This window comes from Chionomys nivalis, chromosome 22 (genome assembly GCF_950005125.1).
Source record: "Chionomys nivalis chromosome 22, mChiNiv1.1, whole genome shotgun sequence".
NCBI classification, from domain to species: domain Eukaryota; kingdom Metazoa; phylum Chordata; class Mammalia; order Rodentia; family Cricetidae; genus Chionomys; species Chionomys nivalis.
Genome location: NC_080107.1, coordinates 47,554,338 through 47,579,009, shown reverse-complemented (window position 1 = coordinate 47,579,009; position 24,672 = coordinate 47,554,338). Strand labels below are relative to the sequence as shown.

General features: G+C 53.1%; 3 protein-coding genes across 3 annotated transcripts in view; all 3 read right to left on the bottom strand.

Moving 5' to 3' along the window:
- Positions 1–1,407: 1,407 nt before the first annotated feature.
- Pip5kl1 (phosphatidylinositol-4-phosphate 5-kinase like 1) lies at positions 1,408–8,440 on the bottom strand. The gene is made up of 10 exons (XM_057755475.1): positions 8,353–8,440; positions 7,317–7,511; positions 6,253–6,306; positions 5,918–6,072; positions 5,578–5,702; positions 5,260–5,294; positions 5,115–5,170; positions 3,918–4,030; positions 3,543–3,690; positions 1,408–2,226 (listed from the first exon to the last, which is right to left on the bottom strand). Exons 1-10 carry the CDS (start codon positions 8,380–8,382, stop codon positions 1,959–1,961), a joined length of 1,179 nt encoding a protein of 392 aa, XP_057611458.1. The 5' UTR covers positions 8,383–8,440; the 3' UTR covers positions 1,408–1,958.
- A 1,812-nt stretch (positions 8,441–10,252) lies between these two features.
- Positions 10,253–13,581, bottom strand: Dpm2 (dolichyl-phosphate mannosyltransferase subunit 2, regulatory). Its single transcript, XM_057755259.1, has 4 exons — positions 13,526–13,581; positions 13,149–13,238; positions 11,421–11,523; positions 10,253–10,844 (listed from the first exon to the last, which is right to left on the bottom strand). The coding sequence occupies exons 1-4, from the start codon at positions 13,526–13,528 to the stop codon at positions 10,786–10,788; spliced, it is 255 nt and encodes an 84-aa protein (XP_057611242.1). The 5' UTR covers positions 13,529–13,581; the 3' UTR covers positions 10,253–10,785.
- A 2,347-nt stretch (positions 13,582–15,928) lies between these two features.
- Positions 15,929–24,672, bottom strand: part of Eeig1 (estrogen-induced osteoclastogenesis regulator 1) — a 28,926-nt gene continuing 20,182 nt past the window's right edge. The window contains exons 4-11 of the mRNA XM_057755672.1: positions 23,497–23,613; positions 21,403–21,449; positions 21,112–21,269; positions 19,344–19,448; positions 19,060–19,255; positions 18,495–18,616; positions 18,331–18,400; positions 15,929–17,273 (exon numbers count right to left, since the gene is read on the bottom strand). Of these exons, the coding sequence (XP_057611655.1) occupies positions 17,228–17,273; positions 18,331–18,400; positions 18,495–18,616; positions 19,060–19,255; positions 19,344–19,448; positions 21,112–21,269; positions 21,403–21,449; positions 23,497–23,613 (861 nt within the window). The 3' untranslated portion in view covers positions 15,929–17,227. The remainder of the gene's footprint in view (positions 17,274–18,330; positions 18,401–18,494; positions 18,617–19,059; positions 19,256–19,343; positions 19,449–21,111; positions 21,270–21,402; positions 21,450–23,496; positions 23,614–24,672) is intronic.

The window sequence follows — 24,672 nt, the reverse complement described above, 5'->3', positions numbered from 1 at the left end:
CTTGTTCTCATGCCCGTGCGCCCCATTAGACCCATTTCCGTCTGTGATGCCCTCAGTCAGTACCAACGCATACAAAACCAGGCAGGAGAGCCAGCAGTCCTGGGTCACTGCGGTCCTAGGCTACTTCCCTCATAGCCTCAGGCCCTCTCAAGGTTCCCATGCGGAAGGAGAGTTGTCACCTTTGTGTGTGGCACAGGGCTCTGAGTTCAAGGTCAGTCCCTTGGGAACCAGGCCCAGAAGATGTGGCAGCAGATCCCAGTTCCTATTCTGGCAACTGCTACCTTCCTACATCTCTGGTTGGACACCTCTGGGTAGCATCAGAAGCTGAACACTATTTCTCAACTTCCTGCCAACCAAGAAGAAATCCCTGCAGCTGTGGCAGCACCAAGTGACCATCCAGGAACACCCAGAACGGGCCCAGGTGTGTATGTTTGGAAAATGACAGCTCTGGAACGTTACACTGAGGCCAGCCTTGCCTGTTCTCCCCTCCTCATCCTGTCCAATTAGCCACTTTGTGTCTGCGTGTGGTTTTTCAAGACAGGGTTTCTCTGTGTAGTTTTCCGTCACGTCTTGGAACTCGCTCTGTAGACCAGGCTGGCCTCGAACTCACAGAGATCTGTCTGCTTCTGCCTCTGCCTCCCGAGTGCTGGGATTAAAGGTGTATGCCACCACTGCCTGGCCCACCAGCCACTTTTCAAGGTCTGGCCATAGCCAATGGGCAGTAGAACAATTATTGAGAGACTTTTCCAGGGTATTGGCTGGCCAGTCTTGGGGGGCATCTCTCAACCCCCCCTCCACAGCCCCCACAATGCTACTTCTTGCTAAGAGGTTTCCTTTCTCCCAAATTCCAGGTCCTTCACTGTGTCCTTGGCCTGGGAACTAAAAGGGACGTGTCTGACCAATCTGGTCTCAGTTTAGAAGTTGAGGTCCCTTCCCTCCTGACACCACCTGGGAGGTGATTTGATAATGGTTCCTTTCCCAGGACTTTGGCCCCAGGCTTCTCCCCAAAGCTGTGTATCCCAGGAACGAGCCTGCTATAGGGCAACTGCCCAGGTCATGTCGACTGTGTTACTGAGGTCTGTGTATATCTTTCTGTTTCATATATTAGACCAAGAAGGCATTGGGGGTTAGCACCATGTCCTGGAAACACAGCCAGGCTCTAGAACATCTTGGAAGAAAAGGCCATTGAGCAAAATTGTCTCAGACTGGGGTCAGAGGCCATGCTGGTTTCAAGAGGAAGGAAAGCAGGTGGTTAGGGGTTCTAATGGCTAGCCTAAAACTCTTGGACTAGCAGCTGGGCTTCCCCATTTGACAGGTGACTGAGAGATCATTCAAGATCAACAGTGAACTCTGAGCCCCCCCACTCCCCCCCTCCCACCACGACCAACTCCAGGATGACTGCTCTGCCTCATCTTAACCCACTTGTCTCCCAGAGGGGCACTGTGGAGCCTTAATCAGAGCTGGGAACTGGGGGGCCTAGTATCCGGGACTGGTCTTGCACCTTAAAGCCTCTGGACTTGTTCTCCCATTGGGACAAGGGGGCAGAGCTTCCACTCTCCTCCTTCTACAGAGTGTGAAGCTAGGGCTACAGGAGCTGGGTGGCCAAGACTGTAAGTTCCCAGGCTCAAGGCACGGTGCAGGCTGGTTCCAGCATTTATTGCTGTGGTCTTTCCTCACCCCCTTCACCCCGTGAGCCTTCATTTCGCGGCCTGTAAAAAGAAAATATCAACATTTTTTTAATAGTAAATGAGCTAATGGGAATGGGGGTTGGGGGGGTCCTTCCTCTAAGCAGGGCACAGCACCATCACCGAATAGGGCTGAGTAGTTACAGCATTAGTTAGGGGATGCTGCCCTCCTGTGGCTAGTAGGAGTAACTGCAGGCTAGCTCCCTGGGTACCGCTGGAAAATTGTTGCGGGCGCATGCCCATTGTCCAGATGAGAAAGCAGACAGGTGAGAGTCACTCGGTGTGCGTCTCCACCCACTGACACAGGCGACGGGCGTAGCGAGCCGGGCTGACGGTGGAGAAGGACTGGCCTGGATAGCGCATCATCTTCCACAACTGCTCCAGCCGTTTGCGAAGCCCATAGACAGTGGTCAGATCCACCAAGCCCAGAAAATAACGTTGGTCTGGCCCATCCAAGATATGGAGGGCGTTGGGGACGTCTAGCAGCAGCCGGCGGTTCTGGCTCTCCGTCAACCCCAAATTTGGTGCACCATGTACGGACCTAGGTGTGGGAATAGGATAAAGCTGTCCCTCCCAGCCAGAGAGCTACATTAGGAAGCTGAGGAATAGTGTAATTGACAGTCAGACTCTGGCCACAAGTGGCTGCTGAGCCCTTGAAATATAGCCAGTGTCATGGGAAATATCAAGTTCCAATATAAACTGAACTTCAAAGTCAGTACTGAGGGCCTGGAGAGGTGGCTCAGCCATCTTGCTGCTCTTGAAGAGGACCAGAGTTCAGTTCCCAGCATACACCAAGAGCCCCTCAAAACTGCCTGTAACTCCTGCTCCAGGGGCTCCAACGCCATCTTCTGGCCTCTGCAGGCAGTGCACTCATGATCACACGCGTAATTTAAAAATAAAATCTTTTAAAAGGGCAGTATTGAAAATAATGCAAATGGTCTCATATACATTTAGGTTATTGAAATTATATATATATTGGTTTTTCGAGACAGGGTTTCTCTGTGGTTTTGGAGCCTGTCCTGGAACTAGCTCTTGTAGACCAGGCTGGTCTCGAACTCATAGAGATCCGCCTGCCTCTGCCTCCCTAGTGCTGGGATTAACAGACTTGGTCTCTTAAAGGGCCTTTCTGTTCAACCACAGGGGGCAAGCCTTGGAGAATGCTATCAGAACAGGAGCACATTGACTCCCTCGCCTGCTCTGAGCTTGGCTGTCGCATCTGGAAGGTGAGAAACAGCCCGTGGTCTCAGTGAGGGTCATGGCCAACATGGACAGAGTGGCAGCTACTTCTACACAGTACACGGTGATGGTGCCAGTCGTGGCGACTTCAGGGGCCTAGAGATGGAACGACTGGGTAAGAGGGCACAAAACTAAACGGATCTTATCCCTGCTCAGAAACCTCTGGTGACCCCATATGCCCTGCCAGAAAATGGGCAGTCTGTTCAAAACACCATTAAAAGACCTTGTCCAGTTAGACTCCTTTAGTTCTGTTCTCTGCTGTGGTCGATCCGGGTCCCTTGCCTCTAGTAGCCGTGCTCACACACACGCACATGCACACACACATGCGTGCGCGTCACACACGTGCGCCCACACATGCGCACACACACGCACGTGCGTGCGCAAACACACACATGCACGCATGCATGTGCGCGTGCACACACAAACACGCACGCACGTGTGCGCGCACACACACACAAACACACACGCACGCATGCACGTGCGCGCACGCACACACACACACACACAGTACTTCCCAGCATTTAGGCCTGTGCCATGCCACCAGAGGGAAGGCAGCCCTCACACCCCACGGCCTGTCTTTCCACACCCGCCCCTGCCGTTGCACCTGAGGGCAAGGCTCACCTCATTGTACTGTAAACGGTGTAAGCATCCTTTTCATCTTCGCGGAGAAGTTGAAAGGCCACCAGGAGACTGTAATCCAGCACATTCAGGTCCCGCAGGAAGGCGGTGTCCAGCTCCATCTGGCGGAGGAACCAGCTCCGCTGGGGTCCTGTGAGATCACCAGACCCCACCTGAGTCCTTCTCATGTGCGGGCTGCACCTGCACTTGCCCCAAAGTGTGGATGTCATGGCCGTCCCCATCCTTGTACCCCCCCCCCCCCCGTTGTGTAAGTCTGGAGCAAGGATCTGAATTTGGGCACAGGGCGGTACTAGGGACCCTCTTCCAAACCTCACCCTGGATGGAGGAAGAGGAGACAGTGACTACCACGGGACTCACCCAGGTTAATGGTCTTCCCCTCAAAGTTGAGGTCCTTCAGCACCAGGATAAAGGGGCTGCCCTCAGCGACTGGCTCCACCCAGCGGCTCACCTCACAAGCCTTGATGTCATACCTGGGAGGTGGGGTACACACAGAAATCATGAGAAGCAAGGGCTGACACCTCCAAACAGTACCCCCCTGTTAGAGATGGAGACACAGAGGCTGGGCTAAGACACCTCCGAACATCAGCACCCCACAGACTGTGTCCCCATGTTAGAGATGGAGACACAGAGTCTCGAGCATCCCTTTAAGTTGCCTGTGTCACAGGGTAAGCAAATAACAGAGCAAGGATTTTGAACTCAGGCCTTTGCAAGTCCAACCCCGTGTAAGCCCGGCCTTGCCTGTTTCTTGGTATCTTGTCTGCCAGAAGAGGATTCCACCGGCAGGGTGGGTCTGTTCTCTCCAATTTTAACTACATTTCTTTCTTTATTTTTGGTTTATCTGACACAGGTTTTCTCTGTGTAACAAACCTGGCTGTTCTGGAGTTTGCTTTGTAGACCAGGCTGCCCTTGAATTTACAGAGATCTGCCTGCCTCTGTCCCCGAGTACTAGGCGTGCACCACCGCCTGGTCATTTCTTTCTTTCTTTCTTTCTTTCTTTCTTTCTTTCTTTCTTTTTTTTTTTTTTTTTGGTTTTTCGAGACAGGGTTTCTCTGTGGTTTTGGAGCCTGTCTTGGAGCTAGCTCTTGTAGACCAGGCTGGTCTCGAACTCACAGAGATCCACCTGCCTCTGCCTCCCAAGTGCTGGGATTGCATGGTGCCTGTAGCTGACTTGAAAGAGTTAATGCTTGCCACTGTGTGGGTCCTGGGGATTGAACTCGAGTCCTCAGGCTTGCCTGCAGGTGATTTTACCTTCTGAATCATCTTACCTGTCTTGTTCTCTGATCCTATTAGACTTCCTCAGTTTCTCAACTATAAAATGAAGGTGGTTACTACAGTGTGGTGGCCTGTGATCCCATCACTGGGGAGACAAGGCAAGGGGAGAAAAGAATGGAAACAGCCCGATGCCTTTTTAAGAGAAGTGGGTGGTGGGGATCTGCCTCCCGCCTACTGACCTTGGGAGGATCATATTTGGTGGTCTAAGGCAAAAGTACTGGGGCCTCAGTCTGTACCGTCGGCGTGGAATCAGAACCCTGCATCGACTCCGGAAGGACTCACCTCTCAGAGATGCGGCCCACAGGGTAGAAGATGCTCTGCATGATGATGAAGTACTTCTGGGGACAGGGGTGAGGAGTGAGGGGAGCCCGGACCTCATCCTCCAGCAGCCCCCACTGCTGAGCTACCTCGCCTCCGCCACACCCACCTTTTTTCCGCGAGCCACCCGCAGACTGTGCACTCCTGAAAGAGAAGGCTCCAGGTGAAGGCCTCTAACTCCGCAATCACGGATCCGTATGACCGGTCGCGCACCTTCCTCAAGACCCACAGCGTACCTGAGTTTGTCACTCCAGTTCCGCCCCCAGACTCCCTTCTGAATCTGCGTCCCTTCTGAATCAGTGCTGTTCCACCCCAAAATATTCCAATCCCAAATCGGCCACTTTAGATCCGTCCCAGGATCCGCCCCGTCCACAGACCCCGCCTCTCCAGGCGCTTTGCGGTTTAGGACCTGCCCCCAGCAGCGTACCCAGCAACCGTGCCAGCAGCGAGTGTGGGTGCCGCCGCAGGTGCTGCACGTAGCGGGGCAGGTGGGCGAGAAGCACCTGCACCTCCTGCTGCCTCTGGGTCTTCAGGAAGAAGCGCTGGTCGTGGCTGCGAGTGAGAAAGAGCAGTTACTGTCCAGACTTGACTGGAGCAGCTCCGACCCGATCTCTTTCTTGCCCCTAGTTGGGCACGAAAATGGATGTGTCTGACCACCCTCCCTCGCTTCATTCCACCTTCATCTGGCCCTGACCCTCTCTGCCCATGGCCATCCCGCCAGCTTGGAACCGAGCCCCCAACCCGCCCCACCCCTGCTGCAAGCTCACGACAGGAAGAAGCTGGCTTTGCTCTTGGAGGTGCTGAGAAACTGAAGGTAGGGGCCACTGGGGCCCAGAGTAGCCTGGTAGTCCTCTTCGTTCAGGCCCAGAAAGTGCCTCAAACGTACAAAAGCTGGGCCGGCCAGGGTGCCCATCTCGAAGCCCTATGGGGGAGAAAGCAGCCCCAAGGGAGACCATCCATGTGGGTTCAGGTGTATGTAAGCAGCTGCCTCTAGTTTGGGAGAGGCAGGACACAGCAAGGTCCCAGGAACAAGCCATCGGTGGCACTCAGGGCTGAGGGGGAAGGAGCCAAGGCAGACTCCTGTTCCTTCTGGGCTCCTTACCTCTTCATGAACCTGGGTCATGACTTCAGAGAAATCCTTCTGGGTGAGAGGTCCCTGCAGGGGTGAGTAGAGGGATTCAGAGAAAGCCGGGATTGGCCATCGCCCGCCCAGAGATTGCCTGTGAATACAACACCTGGCCTTGTCTGTTACTTTAGCAAACAGGGACTGGATGAGTCTTGTCAGCCTGAGCTGGGCAGTTGGGCCTCACGTTCACCCAGGGCTGGAGGAAGGATGGGCAGGACGTGAGCCACGGCCCCCTGGGTGTGTGCTATCACCCACCTCTGAGTCTTGAGGACCAGGCTGTGAGTTCAAGCCTGCGACATGCTTTTCCTCATGCTGGCTGTGTGCAGCCAGATTCCATCCCAGCCAGGCCATCTGCCAGCTGTGTCTGGGGGAGCCAGACTAGAGAAGGCTGCCTGGGGAAGGTGGCCTCTGGGCCAAAATCTGAAGGGGGATGGATTGGAGAAACAGGGTCCTCAGCACTGGCAGCCAGAGGCAGGGTAAGAGGGTTCAGCCGGATGAATGGACAGCCAGCCCGGCCCCCAGCAGAGGAACCATAGGGGATCTTCTGCAGGTGAAGTCAGGCTGTGCTCTAGGGAATTTCCTCCAGATGTGGTAGTTGGAGGTGCACACGTGTGCACACACAACATACAGGCTCACCCGCCTACTGGGTTGCTGAGCTGGCAGTTAGGTGACCCTTTCTGCTGAGCCAGCGTGGCCCCAGCCCGACAGGCTCCAGGGAGGATGGGCTGGGTTGGCTTGGCTGGAGCTGGGGTCCCTTCTCAACCATACAAGCCCTCTGCCCACTATACAGATGGGGGTACTGAGGCCTACCTAGAGAGAGCAAGAGGCCCACCTAGAGCACACATCTACCTCTTGAAGCAGGGAGTCCTTCATACCTCCCAGGCTTTCCAGCTTCCCACCCCAGAATTTCTGCTTCCTGACACAAATCCCTGCCTCCCTCTTTTTGTTAGGTCTCTCTGCTCCCAGAATCACAGTATCACGATAGCCGGCCGGGTGTCCCTCTTGGAGTACGAGTTGCACGAGATGGACTGGTCATTCACCTTGGGTGGGTTGTCCATGAAGACCTGGGTGGCAGCCCACAGCCCTTCCTGCATCATGCGTGTCATTCTGTGCAGTTCGTGCCCTGGATTGACCTCAAACAGGCCGACTCGATTGTGCTTGTCTCGGAGACGCCAAAAGAAGCCATGGTGACTCCCTGGGGAAACTGCCCTGCTTGCAGCCTCTGGGGAGGAGGTCTGATGGGAGGAGGCATGGGAAACAAAGAGCACATGGTGGTGTCCCCGAAGGGAAAAGCACAGGTTCAAATCTTATCTCCACTGATTGGGAATCTCCCCTTGGTCTCTCTGCTTCAGCTTCCCCAGCCATAAAACACAGGGATGATGCTATGGCCGCCCCTGGTGTTGAGGGGCCATGTAGCCTGACATGCGATATCCAAATAGGATGTAGACAGAGCATGCCTCCTTTTTAATTCCCATTTTCTTTATTCTATGTGTCTTTTACATCATGTTTCTTGGTCCCATCCCTTTCCCGGTCCTGCATCTGCCCACCTGCAGCATGCCTTCTATTGTCAAGTCCATTTGAGTCTGACTGGCTCTCAGAGGCTGTCTGGTCTTAGGTTAGTTGGGGTCTTATTTTTTCCTCTGTATCACGTAAGGTCTGTTACATGTTAGCTGCTACTGTTGTGTCTGAGCTGCCTTCAGAGGAAGCCTTGCCAGCCTCCGATCCCCCCTCTGTGCCAGCAAGAAAGGTCAAGCAGATGCTGAAATCATATCAGTTGCCCCATTGCTAGTGGAGACCCATGATATACTCAAAGCTGAGAGCTTGTGCTCTTAACAGCCTTATGGGAGAGTTTATCATTCCCATTTTTCCTGAGGAAACTGAGGAGACCTGGGTGGGGGCACTTACCTGATTATAGCCCCCTTCATACCTGTGCCCATGTGGGGCATGTCCTGGTCTTCCCAGAGCAAAGTCCTACCCTTGCTGAGATGGGGGCGTGTCCACACCTCTGGCCAAGAGGAAGGCGGGACCTGTTCACTCACCCTTCCCTCCTCTGTCCCCTCTCCGGTCCGCACCTACCTCGCGGGCCCCCGGGCTTGGAGTGGCCATCGCCCCTAGCTGCTGCTTCTCTGGCTTTGGCTGTATCCCCGAGACCGCGATGCAGGGATCAGGCCCCACCTCTGCATTGCGACAGGCCAATCGCGAGGATGCTGTCCAGGTCACGTCCAATCCGCGAGGGGGGCGCTGGCCTTTGCCTGCGACTCCCACCTCCGCTGCTGCTGCAGCATCTTTCCTACCCTGGGCCTGGTCGGGTGGGGCCGCAGGACTTTGTTTAGGATGTCGGCGAAAGGATTTTCCTGTCAATTTCCTTCTGTACCGAGGCCGTTGGTTTCTGGTGCTGACTCTGGAGGCAGGTAGTCTAAACTGTGTTCTTTGGCTATTTTTAGGCATGAAATTCCCATTGACTGTCTCTCAGGTGAAGAAACTAAAAACATAAAAAGAAGTGACTATGGCCAGGTCATACATCCTTCCATATGACTTGAAGCACCCACCGGGGGCCAGAGCGGTGCCAGACTCCGGGGCTTTCATGGTGAACTAACAGGAGGTATACAGCTGCTAGCCTCATGTTTTAAAGGCATGGACGGGATGATGTCACCCTTGTCCGTTAAGCCTTCAGTGATCTCCCTTGGCAGTGGAACAGAAGTCAACCTCCTCACCACGGCCCAGGTCACCTGACCTACCCTAGACCTTGTCTCCAAACACCCACTGCCGCGAGCGCCAGCTGCGAGCGTCCACCTCGAGGGTTCTTTCCCCCTTCCTGGACTCCCTAGTAGTTCTGTCTGGACTTTTACTTGCCATGATCCTTCTTGCCACCTTGCAGGACTCTATGCACTTCCCCTGCACTCTGGGTCACATGACCTTTATTCTCATCACCCCTGACATGAGCAGAGATTGTCTTGCTCATGTACTGGTTTATTACATCAAAATCCTCCTAAAATGGGAGTGCCACCAGGGCAGAAGCCACATGGAGCAAATTTCCTGCCTCAGTGCCCAGCACAAACTGGTGCTTGAGAAGTATAGAGTGGAATGATGGGAGTAGGGGGTACAGGGGGGCTTGATGCGTCCCCACAAGAGACCACAGTGGCTGTAGTGATTAGATAGTCCCTGCCATGCAGGGCCTTCGGGCAGAGGAACAACCCAGAGAACTAGAGTTGGAGATGAGAAAGGTGTCCAGACATGCCGGCTTAAATGTGTCTGTGGGGTGCGGTGGAATCGAGAAGAGAGGTCGGGTCCTCTGGAGCTGGAATTGCAGGCGACTGGAAGTCACTTAATGTGGGTGTTAGAACTGGACTCTGGTCCCCTGGAGTAGCTGCTAACACATCTCTCTAGCCCGATACGTATTTTTGAGAAGCCAGAGTGGTAGGGGAAGCACAGAGCGGAGACCCTCGCTCTTTTAGGAAAAGAGATGGTGGCTTTGTATTCAAAAGGGGGCTGGAGAGGGCTTAAGAGTGAGAACTGATACAATTTGGGGTCATGTAGATGAGAGATGGGGGAAAGAGAGCCAGGGTGAGGGACACACGCTTGCCTAGCAAGCATGAAGCCCTATGTTCACCCCAGATGTGGTGTCCCAAACTTGGAGTCCCAGCCCTGGACAAATGGAGACAAAAAAACAAAACAAAAAGAAAGAAAAAGAAAGAGAAAAAGAAAAAAAGAAAAAAGACCAGAAGTTCAAAGTCATCCTCAGCTACATATTTTAATGCCAGCCTAAGCTACATAAGACCTTAAAAGGTGTGCTAGGCTCCTCTGGACTCCCCCGCTGTGACTTTTCCCCAGCCAGGACCATATCTATCCCAGTTCCCGCTCTACCTTGTGTCTAGCATAGGGACAGCACGGAGGTAGGACAATGAGGCAATCTGACCCCCCTCCAGCCATTCTCCCCAAAGCAAGAAGGCAGAGAGACAAACACCAACACGATTAACGTTTATTTGTAAATCTTCCCAAACAGGCCAGCTGGGATCTGGGGTGGCTGCCTGGGTTCTGTGGTCTGTCAGTCTTTCCCTAGGGCTTTCTGGGTCCAGAAGTCCTCATGGAGTCTGGACAGTGTCAGACACAGAGAGCTGCCATATGAAGGGACAGGGTTTGTCCAGGAGGCGGGGAGGCTGCGCACAACCGTGGAGCCTGCTGTGTCTATCAGCACATGACAAGAGGAACACAGACGAGAGGACCCTGTGGGAGTGGCAGGGAGCTTGGACTGTGAGGTGGACAGGACCAGCCATGTTCTGGCCTGAGCCCAAAGGGAATGAGAGAGAGGTTTCCCAATCAACCTTCCTCTTGGCTTCTGGAAGGACAAGTAAGAGGGGAGAGGGTTCCAGTTTGTCAGAGCTGACTTGGAAGCTGTCCCACCTCCCAAAGAGGGCTGCAGCACAGCCAGGCTGTCTCGCAGGCTGTGACCTTTGGCCTCTTCCCTGGAGGAAATATGAAGGTGGTTCTGGAAGCCTCATCGCTGGCCCTTCACTGAGCCTTCTTGGTCACCCTCTGGCTCTTCAGCATCACATAGGTAATGAACAATCCTGGAAGACAGAGTGAGAGACCGGGCAGGCCTAAGTGAAGGCTGGATGGCAGGGCAAGACGACCCACACGCAAGGTCGGGCTCCCAAGCAAACACCCCACGGGCCAGTCAACCATCGTCAAGTGAATGCAAGAAGCTTTGCTGAGTGCTTCCGATTTCGTGGGGCATGATCTTCCTATCCATCTACTCACACATCCGCCCTCCTACCCACCAGCACCCCATCCTACTGTCCTGTCCCCCGAATCACTCTGCACTCCCATGAGCTTAGAACGCTATAATGATGAAGACACAGTCCCCAGCCCACGGGAGCAATAAGAGATGCAAGGGTAGCAGGAGGGTAGGGGGCCCAGGTGTGAGAATGAGGCTGCGACCGCAGGAGGGAGACACGCCCTTATTGCCCCAAGAGCCTGTGGTCATTAAGGAGGAACAGGAAAACCCCAGGGAGAGCTGGGGACAAGGAACTTCTAAGCAGATGTACAGCAAGAGTCAGAGAGTGGACGCACACTCGGGTGAGAGTGGCCAGTCTTCCACACACCCTGCCCCGGATCAGGAGACCCCTGGAGAATGGGAGACTCACCCACAAACAGGAGCAGCAGGAGGCCTGTGGCCAGTGGGATAAGGACAGCGTAGGCACGGGGCAGGAAGTACTTGTGGATGACATGCTGGCTGTCGATGAATGGCTGGCACCAAGGGCAAGAGCTCTGGTGAGTACTGTTCGCCTTACCCAGCCCGAACAGGAAGCCATCCCACCTCCTCTGTCCAAGGGGCTGGACCTGTCCTGATGGTATCCTGAGTCTAGCGAAGAATCATGAGGAATCCCCAAGAGGTTCCCCACCTTCGCTCTTCTAGGTGGATATATATTTTAACAAAGTCTCACTGCATTATCTCAGGGAGCCTTCTGAGTGTTGGAAACCAATCTTTTAGTGTTCAGAGGCAAGGTCTCATGACATAGCCCTGGCTGACCTGGACCTTGCTATGTAGTCCACGCTGACCTCACAGAGACCTCCCTTCCTCTCTCTGCCTTTGGAATGCAGGAACTCTAGGTCTTTTTTTTTTTTTTTTTTTTTTTTTTTTTTAGTTTTTCGAGACAGGGTTTCTCTGTGGTTTTGGAGCCTGTCCTGGAACTAGCTCTTGTAGACCAGGCTGGTCTCGAACTCACAGAGATCCGCCTGCCTCTGCCTCCCAAGTGCTGGGATTAAAGGCGTGCGCCACCACCACCCGGCTCTAGGTCTTTTTAAATTATTCTATTTTTTGATTATACAAATGTGCACGTGCACGCAGGTGCACCTCATCCACGCCCTGGATCTCCAACCCAGCTAACACTTAAGTAAGACTGGTGTGCCAGGTGGCTGGAGAGATGGCTCAGAGGAATAGAGCACTGGCTGCTCTTCCAGAGGTCCTGAGTTCAATTCCCAGCAACCACATGGTGGCTCACAACCATCTGTAATAAGATCTGGTGTCATCTTCTGTACTGCAGGATACATGAAGGAAGAAAATCTATATACATAATAAATAAAAATCTTTAAATGAAAAAAAAAAGACTGGTGTGCCAGGTACTTTTGCTGGATCTCCTTTCTTTTTTGGGGGTGGGGGATGGGGGAGGTTTCGAGACAGGGTTTCTCTGTGGCTTTGGAGCCTGTCCTGGAACTAGCTCTTGTAGACCAGGCTGGCCTCGAACTCACAGAGATCCACCTGCCTCTGCCTCCCGAGTGCTGGGATTAAAGGCGTGAGCCATCACTGCCTGGCCTTTTGCTGGATCTCCTGGAAATGGATTATAGATGGTTGTAGCTGTCCATGTGAGTGCTGGGACTTGAATCCCAGTTCTCTGGAGGCGCAGCCGCTGCTGTTAACCACTGAGCTATCTATCCATCCCCCCTAAATTTTCTTTCTAAAGGATACCAGGTACTGACTGCAAGGTTCCCCTTTTCAAACACAATGCACTTTTAGGCAATAACTAACAGATTTTTCCCGAGAGAGAGAGAGAGAGAGAGAGAGAGAGAGAGAGAGAGAGAGACAGACTCAAGGTTTAATAAAATCTACTGGCGACTGCTACACCCAGGAGGTGCTGGCTAACCGTACAGTGCAGCAGTTGATAGGCTGGGCCTTTCCCTTTTCCCTGGGTCTCAACCTCACCTATAAAATGTAGACACCATCAGCAATCATAGTGGAGATTTCGTGAAATCAGGGCACATAAAGCACCCAGCACAGTGCCTGGCATGCAGATGTGGCTTGAGTCGTGTTAGGAGTCGGCTTATTAAGAGATCCAGGGCAGGATGAAGGTGAGCTGGGGGGGAGGGGCACATACCAAAAGAATCACCCAAGTGGTGTAGTAAGTGAAGATGATCAGGCTAACGGCGACGAGGCCAAATCCCACCACTTGGTCTGTCCCGGTGGCCTGGAGAAAAAGGAAGGCTCAGCTGGCGAGATGACGCTACGGTGGCGTGCACTAATGGAGGGTCCGCGCAGCCAGTTTACACGCCTAGCTTCTCATTCATTCAACAGCTGTACACGGGGGCTGACTAGAAGTTGCGCTCCAGTTTAGGAAGCCACGCCGGGCCCCGTGTAACCTGTCCACAAGTGGTCGGGAGAGCGATCCGGGTTCGGAAAGCCCGACCTCAAATGAGACTCCAGGCCCGACCATTGATATCCCCAAATCACACAGGTACCGCAACCCAGGCTCACCATCTCCCCAGTGTTTCGCCGGAGCAACAGGACACATCCGGTTCCTGGTTGAGAACTTTCCGGCTTGTAAATCGAGATTGGTACTCTGGGAGTTGTAGTCTTTGGACCAGTCCAGGTCAGACGTGCGCGCACATCCCCAACCGCTTTGCACGTTGGGAAATGTAGTCTCTGAAGGAAACTGGCTGCTGACTCAGACTTCCTGGTTTTTGTGGCTACAGCACTGTCATAACCTTCCCAGCCAATAATCCTCCCCTAAACATCACAGCCCCAAGCCAGAGCGAGATGCATCCCGGGGTTGGAAGTCCTCCTCACCCCCCACGTAGGAAAAATGAGGGTCCAGTGAAGGACAGATCATAATCTGAGCCAGTGGTGAAGCAGACACCAGAATTTAAAGGTTCTATTTCCAGGCCCTGAAATTGTGAAAGAGGTTGTAGAATGATAGCTACCGGCCCAGGGGAGGTGGGGACAAACAAGCCAGGACGAATGAGAAGGATTTGCACTGGCTGAGAGGGAATGATACTCCCTTATGTTGGCTGGTTTCCCACTAGGTTCTGACTGCCACGGTTCTGAATGGTCCCGTGTCGTCGTCCTACCCCCGCCCCCCGCCCCCAAGCAGCAGCTCCCTCTTTGTGCCTCCACAGCCCCAATGTGGGTTTTTTTTTTTTTTTTCAAGATAAGGTTTCTCAATGTAACAGTCCTAGGTGCCCTGGAACTAGCTCTTGTAGACCAGATTGGCCTCGAACTCACAGAGATCCACCTGCCTCTGCCTCCCAAGTGCTAGGATTAAAGGCATGCGCCACCACCGCCCAGCTTAACCAGTTTCTTTGGTGACTAACACCCCACACCCAGAGTGCCTAAACTGAGAGTCATGGCTAAATTCCCAAGACAGGGTTTCTCTGTGTAGCAGCTCCTTTCCTGGAACTCACTTTGTAGACCAGCTTGGCTTTGAATTTACAAAGATCCACTTGCCTCTGCCTCCCAAGTGCTGGGATTAAAGGTGTGTGCCACCACTGCCTAGCTATGTTCTATGTTCTTTTTGTGCCCACTCCTCACAAATAGAATTGAAACGCAAAGCTGGACAATGGTGGCACACCTTTAATCCCAGCACCAGGAGGCAGAGCCAGGTGGCTGAGTTCAAGGACAGCCAAGACACACACTCACCTGGGGATTTTTAAGAGTGTGGAGATTATGACTGGGGGCAGACTGGCAAACCCTGGCCTCCTAAAATCTCCCCAGCATTTCATCCAGCATATATAAGATATATGGTGAGCTTCTGTTGTTTTGGCCCCCAAGTGAACATGGTAATGAGATAATTTTAAAAAACAAACAACGAAACAGAGTAACAAAAACATCAACATTTAATCCCCCCCCAATCAAACATTGACACTAGGCTGATTTCCCCAATGACATTATGTTCTACTGTAAGCCCAGACAGAGATACAAACAGCCCATGGAATGGGGAGCAGCGGTAACATTGTTAGAAAAGGAGGGAGTAAAGCGAAACCAAACATTCCTCCTTCACCTCCCAGAGAGGAAGACCTGCCTTCTCCTTCCTGCCAGACCATGCAGTGTGGTCAGTTGTGGGGATAACCAGAAAAGAACCCTAAAAATATTGTAGACCTTTATATCTCTTAGTAGAAATATTAAACTGTCTTTCAAGAAGGCTCCAAACTGGCATTGCATAGACCAATTCCTTTCCAAAAATATCTCTTAATATAGCCTATCTCTGTATATAGAATTTGAAGTCTAGGTGCTTGGGCAGCATGTGGGAATCACCGAGCTCAAGAGGACTCTTAGACTCTGGCTCCCACCACTGTTCGTTTGGTTGTGGCCATGTTTTCAGCCCAGTGTCTAGAACAGGTTGGTTGTGGCCGTGTTTTCAGCCCAGTGTCTAGAACAGGAGTAACGTGGCAGGGAGACCCTCTGGTTCAGAGCTGGGCTGGAGGCGTCCTTCCTGACAGCACTAACTGCTTTGTTTGGAGTCCTGGAATTCTGGACCAGACATGGACAAGCAAGAGTGGTAGTAGTGCTCTCTCTATCTTCTAGAGGTCACCTCACCTAGAAACAAGGCTGCCAGCGTCCCTTAAAGTGCCAGAAACCCGCTGGGCAGGAAAGGACTCTCTGAGCTGAGCAGAACCTTCTCCAGCCATGTTCTGCTCTGCTTAGGCAGCGCCTTCTAACATCCATTTCCAAGAGTCATCAGGTGTTTAAAACAATGGCAACAGAATCGCTAGAAAGGCCCCGGCCCTAACACCAGGAGGGCTCTAAAATCACAGCCCCAACTTTTGCTAACTAAGAGAGAAGCTGAGCAAGGGACCTCCCAACCTGGGGAGTCCAGCTATCCTCCATCCACAGAACGAGTGGCCTGTACCCCACCGCCCACCCCCACCCCTGTTCCCTGTCCCCAGCCCTGCTGAGATGTAGGTGGAGTGGGGAACAGAGGCACCTACCTCCCCTTGCTGGGGGAGGAGGGAATTCCAAGCTGTGAACTTAGGAGGAAAAGGAAAATACCTAAAGGCTAAGGAAACGCCAGCCTGCTGGGTTCATACAAAACGAGTGAAACTTACACGGGGTGGGAATTTATCCAGGGCCGAACTGGCAGCCAGTACCCTCCTCCTTTAAGCGAATTACAGAAGACACAAAAAGTGCTGGGGCTGGGGAGGTACCAAGAGGGTGGGTAGTAAGGGGAAGGCCTGAGCAGGGCACAGGACCAGACTCCCCAGGGAAAGCGTGCCCCTTGCCCAGAGGGCTGAGGCTTGTCTGGCCATAAACCAGCTCCAGTCCATGCAGTCACAGCCCACCTGGCTGACTGCCTCTCCAGCCTGGAACCCAGCCCAGGCCTGTTGACAGAAGAGCAGAGGAAGAGAGGCCTTTGCTTACCCAGCACAGCTGGGTCCCACCCTTCCTTTCCTGCAGGAAGGCCAGCTGCTCAGGACCCAGCCCTGAGCAGATGGCACCATGATGCTCAGACCTTTCTAGGCCCTGCTCTTGGGTCTGAACTGGGGATAATTAGAGGGAAAGGGCAGTGCCACGTTCCAGCCGGGCGACTGTACCCTAGGTCTGGCTGCACAGCAGACAGCACCCAGGAGTCTGGGATAAGGGCAAGGATCGGTGGCTGTGTTGGGGACAAGCACGTGCAAAGTGCAGGCTGCAGGGCAGCAGGAGAACATTTGACGAGGGAGGTGGGGTTGAGGTCTTGGCTCCCAGGAGAAAGCTGCCAGCAGGTCTCCTCAGGATATAAGGACAGCTGAAGCACTAAGCAGAGGGTCAGAGGTGTCAGGATTCTGGGGAGGGTCCAGCTCCTCAAGGGCAAGGCGAAGGAGCAAGAACCCTGTTAGACTGGCTGAAGCTGTTGCTCCTGCAATAAGCAGGTCATGGGGGTGGCAGCCACAAGCACCCCAACATGAAGGAGTGGCTGTGACCTTTGCCGGGCCCAGGTCCTCTCTAGTTTGGGCAGTCCTGGCCAGCTCCATCTTCCCCATTTTCTAGTGGTTCAGAGGACAATATTCACAGTGGCACCCGGGACCAGTGGTTCGGGGTGGACGAAGGACAATGGAATGATGCTTTGGGGCTGGTGTGGCTAGAGTACGAGGAGGCACAGGCGCGATGCAGAGCAGATCTGAAGGGCAGCTTCCAGCTCCTCCAGGAACGCTGCTGACCTGGGTGCAAGAGACGACAGGGCCCTTCCTCAGACCTGGTCCCTCAATGGCTTTCAATCACGACAGGCTCATAGACTCCAGAGGAGACTCTGCGGGGGAGAGAAAAGTGAGCTTATTCCCTCTGATGCTCCAGTTACTGAGCGTCGCCCTGGGCCAGCCCTGTGGGTACTCCACATGCCACCATGGCTACCAGTGATGACAGAGGGCTGAACTGACGCCCGGAGATGGTTAGCCATTTCCCCAGGGTGACAGAAATGGGTCCACTGTGTGCCTCATTCCCTCTGGACATCAGCTGTGTACGTACACACCTGGACGGACCACCCAGGCTAGGAGAGATTGTTCCTGGGTCATCTGACAAATGAAGAAACAGGTTTGGAGGGACAAATCTTGGCAAGAAAGCCAGGCAGTGGTGGCGCGTGCCTTTGATCCCAGCACTTGGGAAGCAAAGGCAGGCGGGTCTCAGAGAGTTCGAGGGCAGCCTAGTCTACAGGGTAAGTTCCAGGACAGGCTCCAAAGCTACAGAAAAACCCTGTCTCAAAACTAAAAAACAAAACAAAACAAAAAACCCGAAAAAAAAGGGTGTGTGTGTATGGAAAATGCTAAGGGAGTGCATCTGCTCTTTTCACTGCTTGGGTCCTGCAGAACCAGGCTTCCCTCCTCCAGTCTCCAAGTCTCAGCTTCTCATTCTGCAAGTGGTCTAAGGTCTTTATCACCTTTCTAAGAAGAACCCCGAGGTTTCTTGCTCTTCCACCCAGGGCAGCCCAGGGGAATGCTGGGAGGGGGTAGTTGTAATTTCTGGCCTCAGCCAGCAGGGGTCAGCAGAGTAGCACAAGACACACACTTCACAAAGGTTTTTGGGCTCTGGATCCAGAAGTTCAAAGGACATGTTCTTAGGCTCCCAAAACACAAGGGAAAGCCCTAGGACAGTCCTGTATGCTGGACACTACTCGCACTCCCTGGCTCAAAGGCCTGGGGAGCCAGACACACTGGACTCACAGACACACAAAGGACTGTGAGAAGGCACTGTGAAGACACAGTTAGCAAGGACTGAGGATGAGTTGGTCCAAGGTGAGAAGACAGGTGTTCAAAGCCAGGTCAGTGGTCCCCGTGGCTGCCTTACCACACCTCCCTGTCTCCAGTCCCTACCTGTTGGCCAGCTGAATGCCACTCAACGTGGTGGAGCCATCACGGCTCACGAACAGCCGAAGGTTACTGTCTGTGGGGACACAAGGGAAGACAGAGGCTGAGCGGGCAGGGGTAGCCTCTGGAGGTTATCATCATCCCCGGATGGCTTGAAGTGGCCAGCTCACCCTCAGTATTGCTGCCATCGGTGAAGTCCTGGCTCTGCATTATCTTCTCCACAATGTCATCCGCATCAATGCGAGTATCATCCACCCAGGTTGGGTGGCTCTCCACTGAGTCCTTCTTTCGCCTTGAGGGAGAGGGACAGAACTATGACAGGGTAGCGACAGGCGCAGCAACAAGACAAGGATAACCCCAGCACCTATGGCACTAGCACACTCTATGCACACCCATGTTGCACTTCATTGAGCCCTCCCGTTCATCCTCAGCAGCAGGGTTAATAGACTAGGACTAAGGTTAAGTACCCTTCAAGTCGAACATGTATGCAGGGGATCTAAGGCTCAAACACGGTTGGCTGGGTCTACAGACTAATACACAAAACCACAAACAGCAGCTCTGGATAGCAAAGGTACATGCCTAGCCCAGGGCTGTGCTCCTGCAGGCAGCAGCTGGTTAAATCATAACACTTGGAGATGGTGAATCTAGTCTGTTGTCCCTGTGTGGTCAGATGCAAAGTATAGGGAGCACCAGAAGGGTTCTGTTTACCAAGGAGTCTCAAATAATAGGACTCACCGAAATGAGCGGTCAGACAGATGCAGGGGTCGTGGGGGTCGAGGTGGCTTCTCCGGGGGCCGGTGTTCCCTGTCGATGCCCTCAGGACCCTCTACAGTCATGCTGAGGCCACCAGAGGTGCTGCTACTAGTGGACGTGTTTCTGCGGTGTGTCAAGTCAGACAGGCTGGAGGAGCGAGAGTGCTCTGTGCTGTAACCTGGGGTTGGACAATATTGGGAAGGCGATTACAGGGCCCCAGGGCTGTGGGAGACCGGAGATCCCCACGTTAAGGCCTGACCACTCACCAGACAGCTTGGACTGCTGGCTGGCGTAGCTGGAGTTGCGGGAGTGGCCAGAGTGGAACACCTCCTCGGGACTGGACAGGCTCTGCTCTGGCTCCTCTGGAAGTCCTGGGGAGAGGAGCAAGGTCACTAAGGGGCCACCTCACCACAGACTGAAGATCAGGGGCCAGAGGAGCAGCAATCTACCTCAAGTCACCCATTCCTCAAGTGGCTGTTGAGACCTTCTCAAGTAGACTATCTACAGGTCTTTGAGGACAAAAGATGAGAAAGTTAGCCGGGCGGTGGTGGCACATGCCTTTAACCCCAGCGCTCGGGAGGCAGAGGCAGGCAGATCTCTGTGAGTTCGAGGCCAGCCTGGTCTACAAGAGCTAGTTCCAGGACAGGAACCAAAAAAGCTACGGAGAAACCCTGTCTCGAAAATACAAAAAAAAAAAAAAAAAAAAAAAAAAGATGAGAAAGTTATCCACAACCATGGTGAGTGTGTGGATCAGGACAGCACCCATGGAGGCCTGGTCAGTCTGTGGCTCAAATAAGACTTTTCCCAGGACAGAGCTTAGTGCTGAGACTGTTAGGACACCACAGAGGGGACAGACAAGGCAGCAGGCCCCTGGCCTTCCAGACACAGGGAACAACATACTAAAAGCCTTGAAACTAGAATGAACTTGGGTTTGTTGGCAAATCTGGAAAAAGGAAAGCAGGGAGGATGGAAAAAGACAAGACCCCGAGACAGGCAACAGCTATTTCTAGGTCAGTTCAAACCCCTTTTCCTGGCCCTCACTCCCCAGCTGTGAACAAAAGGAACTAGTGGAACCTGGCATGGCTCTGCGTATGCACATATCCCGCCTTACCAACCTCCTCCACTCAAGAGATGAGCAGAGATACTCAAGCTACAGGCTGCATTCAGGTCTGCCATATTCCCACCGAAGTCAGGCAGGGTTTTGGTTTTTTTTTTTTTTTTTTGAATAGGGTCTCACTAGGCAAGTGACCCAAAACTCACTGTACAGACCAAGCTGCCTCTAATTGAGATCCACCTGCCTCTGACTTCTGGGATTAAAAGATTTGTACCACTATACCACTATGCCCAGTTTTTTTTTTTTGGTTTTTTTTTTTTTTTAATTTTAAGATAGGGTCCCAAGTAATCCAGGAGGATTTGATTTTGCTATGTAGATTAAACTCTGTTCCCCTTGCCTCCATCTCCCACACGGGGCTCATACAAGGAAGGGGAACAAGCTGCTAGGTCCCACTCTGCTCAGGAGAGAATTACTGCCTTTCAGTCTGCACAGGACAGCATGTGTGCAGAGGGCCCCTGTCTAGACAGCTCTCTCCTCTGTGGCCCAGTATCTACCAGCTAGAAAGAGCGATGGTGCTGGGAAGCCCCACTCCTGTACAAGCCAAGCCAAGGCAGGAAGCAGCGGCAGCGCCTAGGGGAGTCAAGCCCTGGTGGTGAGGTCCAAAGCTCTCAGGTCTGGAGAGCCACACATGCTCACTAATCACCTCAGGCCCCCCAGACCACAGAAGCAAGGGCAGCACCAGCAGAAGCATGCATCCTCTTCCACCACCCCATCACCCTCATTTTTGAGAGAGGATCTCAATATGTATCCCTGGCTAGCCTAGAATCAGAGATCCTCCTTCCTCTGTCTGAGTGATGGGATTAAAGGTGTGCGCCACTATGCCTGTACCCTCCTCTTGATAAGCATCTTCCTAGGACAGGATGTTCAGGGGAGAAGCTGTAGTCACAGGCAGTGGAGAGACAGGCAGATGAAGATGGTACCTGAACCCAGGATGGTGGGCCGGGCCTTGTGGGGCCGGGACCCAGTCAGGGAATTGGTGCTACTGCTGCCACCGCTGCTGGTTCCACCACCTTTACATGTCAGCTGCAGGGAGGAGTCCTGGCCCGGGATGGAGATGGACTTGGCAGTAGATGGTGGCCTTGGGAGGACAGAGGGGTGTGACTGGGGTGCCCAATCTCAGGATCAGATGGAGACGGGTACCCCAGAACCTGGAGGAAGGAAGAATCTATTTCATGGCCCCCAACCCCACCGATAGCCAGGGTGACACTCACGTCTTAAAACAGGGGTCTCCAGAGAGCAGGAACATGCCAATAGTGACCTATTGGTAGAGCAGAGAAATCAGCACTGGCTGCCAACACCCAGCCCGGATCAGCCTCTGGGCTCTACCTGCCCACAGTGAGCCCGGTGTCCTGTGTGGAGGACAGACTGGGCAGCCCAGGGAGAGAAGTGAGAAGGCCCACTTGGCACCTAGCGCCCGAGCGCACAAGTCGGCACCTGCAATTACACATCACAACTAGACTGTGAGTTCCAGGGCCACACTCACTCACACCTGCTTTCCCCAACTCGGAGCTGGGGAACAGGGATCAAGGAGCCACACAAGAAGTAGGGGGTACTCATAGGGCCCAACCATGGCAAACGGGGCTGGCTCAAAGTTTTTGTTTGCTTTATATCTTTTCCAAACATGGTTTCTCCGTAGCCCTGGCTGCCCTGGAACTCACTTTGTAGACCAGAATGGCCTCAAACTTGAGATCCGCCTGCCTTTCTGCCTCTCGTGTGCTGGGATTAAAGGTGTGCGCCGCCACCACCACCCAGTAAGTTTTTTTGTTTTGTTTTTTTAAATGAAGTAAAATATCCAACCAGTATAGAATTTAGAACCCACTTGCAAATGATTCTGCCAATAGTTAAGTTTGAGTCTCAAAATATGGTCTGAGAAGGAGTAACAGGCAGAGAGTAACAGACCCGGAAAGAAGTGCTCAGATCCCAGACCTCAGTGTGATGGCACCATAGCCTCTGGGCTCAGGCTTTCTTATGGATCACTTCACTTGGCCGTGATAACCGTCTACAAAGTAGGTGACAGACCCAGTTGCAGGTGGGGGAAGCAAGACTCTGAGGACAGCTGACTTCACAAAACTCAGCAGACAGGATATATAGGGGAGCTGGCCTTGACCTGAGGTCACCTGGCTCCAGGCTTCTTTCTAACAGAGTGCACAGGCCTACTGGGAAAGACTTTCCATTAACCAGTCTGGACCTTCCAATTCTTTCTTACTTTCTACAGGGTCTTGGAACTCATGTAGAGCCACCAGCCTCTACCTCCTGAGTGCTGGGATTAAAGGCACATATCACCATTTTTTTTTCCTTTTTGAGACAGTGTTTCTCTGTAACAGCCCTGGCTGTCCAGGAACTCACTTTATAGACCAGGCTGGTGTCAAACCCAAGAGATCTGCCTGCCTCTGCCTCCCAAGTGCTAGGATTAAAATAGCGTGCGCCACCACTGCCCAGTTGCTTTTTTTTTAAAAGACAGGCTCTTGCTTCTTGTTGTGTAGTTCTGACTGGTCTCAAACTCACAATCCTCCTACCTCAGCTTCAAGTTCTGGGATGACACAGCATGCTACCACATTTACCAGCCTACACCCCTACACCCCTATTCAGATGTGTTTCAAGGCCTGTCGATTACCTTGTACCCAGCTCTGTGCCGGGCACAGCAGGCCACTCTTAGGTCAGCTCAGATGTGGTATTAGGACAAACCGGTTTTCTCAGCCAGACTCTAAAGGGTGTGGAAAGGGACAAAGAGGTGTTCTGATGCAGACACCTGGGTATTTCTGCTCCTAAGAAGATACATTAGCAGCTGCCTGAGGGCTTCTAGAGACCTGTGTGGCCAGCAGGGCAGGCCCACCTTGGAGCTCACATGGGTTCAGAACATCAGTTCTACTCACTGATACCTCACCAGGAGCCAGGAAATCTCAGATCATGATGGGCAACAACTGGGACCCAGGCTGTGCAGCTAAATGACTGGCGGGATTAAGTGTTAGCTCTGCTCATGAGCTAGGGCAGATGATGGAACTTCTGCTGTCATGACTCCCTCCTATTGAAACTTGGAGCTAATGACAGATACCACACCCACAGGCTGCGCTTGCTGTCAGGGCCACGAGACAGAAAAGGACAGGCACATGGCACAAGGCTCATCTTGACAAAGGTACTTATCAAGCCCTTTTGGAAGGTCACACCCAACCATGGATGGGAAAACTGAGGTCATAACCCAGGGGCCCACATCCTCCCAGCGTCTCTGAGAACTTGTATCTTCTGATGAGGAGGTACATTTGTCCCTGCCCCTTGGGAAGGCAGAAGAGGTAGCAGGGCCCAGGTACCTTGAGGATGGAGTTGTCCTGGCGAGTGTTCTTGGTATCATATCCCTCCAATAGGCAGCAGCGTACGGTGGAGCCTGAGCCTGCAAACTCAGCCAGGTTCAAGTCAGTGAAGCCAAGCTGGGAGGAGAAAAGAGAATGTGGGAGGCTGCGGGGAGTGTGGGTGCTGGGCACCAGAGGGGTTAACTTGGTAGGGTGGGGAGAGGAGGACAGGCTCACCCCATAGCCACACTGACTGTTGCATAACCAGGACTCAAGGACAGGACCCTGGGTCAGCAGCACCAATGTGGCAAAGCAAGGAGCTCACATCCCTGAATGCCACAAAGCACCCTTTGTGTGGAGTCCCAGGGTGCACTAGGGCCAGTGTGCCCGAGATGAAAGGACATTGTTGTCTGTGACACAGACACATTGTTCCCAAGGAAACAAGGCCATGCTGTCGGGAGCTGACAGAGAGCTGGCAGAAGAGCGGGCAGACCCATGGGAACTGGGTGGCAGGGTGAGGTGACGAGACACTACAGAGTAGGCAGGGTCCCCATGACGTCCCCGGTAGAGGGAAGAGTCTAACATATGGACACTGTGTTGTGTGCACGGGCTTACTGGGTAAGACTTTCTGCCAACCAGTCTAGACCTGTTCCTCTGAGGATGTGTGCAGGTAAGATGTGAGAGACAGCAGAACAGGGGAAACCAAGGCTGAAGTGACAGAGAGCCAGGCTTGGGGATCACCAGGACAGCAAACTAATTGGGACATTTATTGTACACCAGTTACATACAGGGACCGACTACAATATTTAGGGGCACAGGCTACAGGATCAGAAATGACTCAGACGGACCCCATTTTATAGTCCAGTCCCTCTGTAGGTATTGGTTTTCTCATTTGTACAATGGGATAAAGGTAAGGTCCTGCCATGGAAAAGCAGGGAAGGTCTGGCAGCATCTGATGTGGGTTGAAGGCTCCTTGGCTGTACACTGATATTTTGACAGCCCCTCCATTGCCAGGCCAGGGCAGGCAGACAGAGCTGTGGGCTTCTGGAGCTCCAGCAGCGGGGACGTCTGAGCCATGCTACCTTTGTCACAGGTATCTCCCACAGGGTCAGAGGTCATCTGCCTTGTGCTGAGCCAGCCACGAGTCCCCCAGAGACAAGAGATGGAGGACAGAACACGCTCATTCAAAGCTAGGTC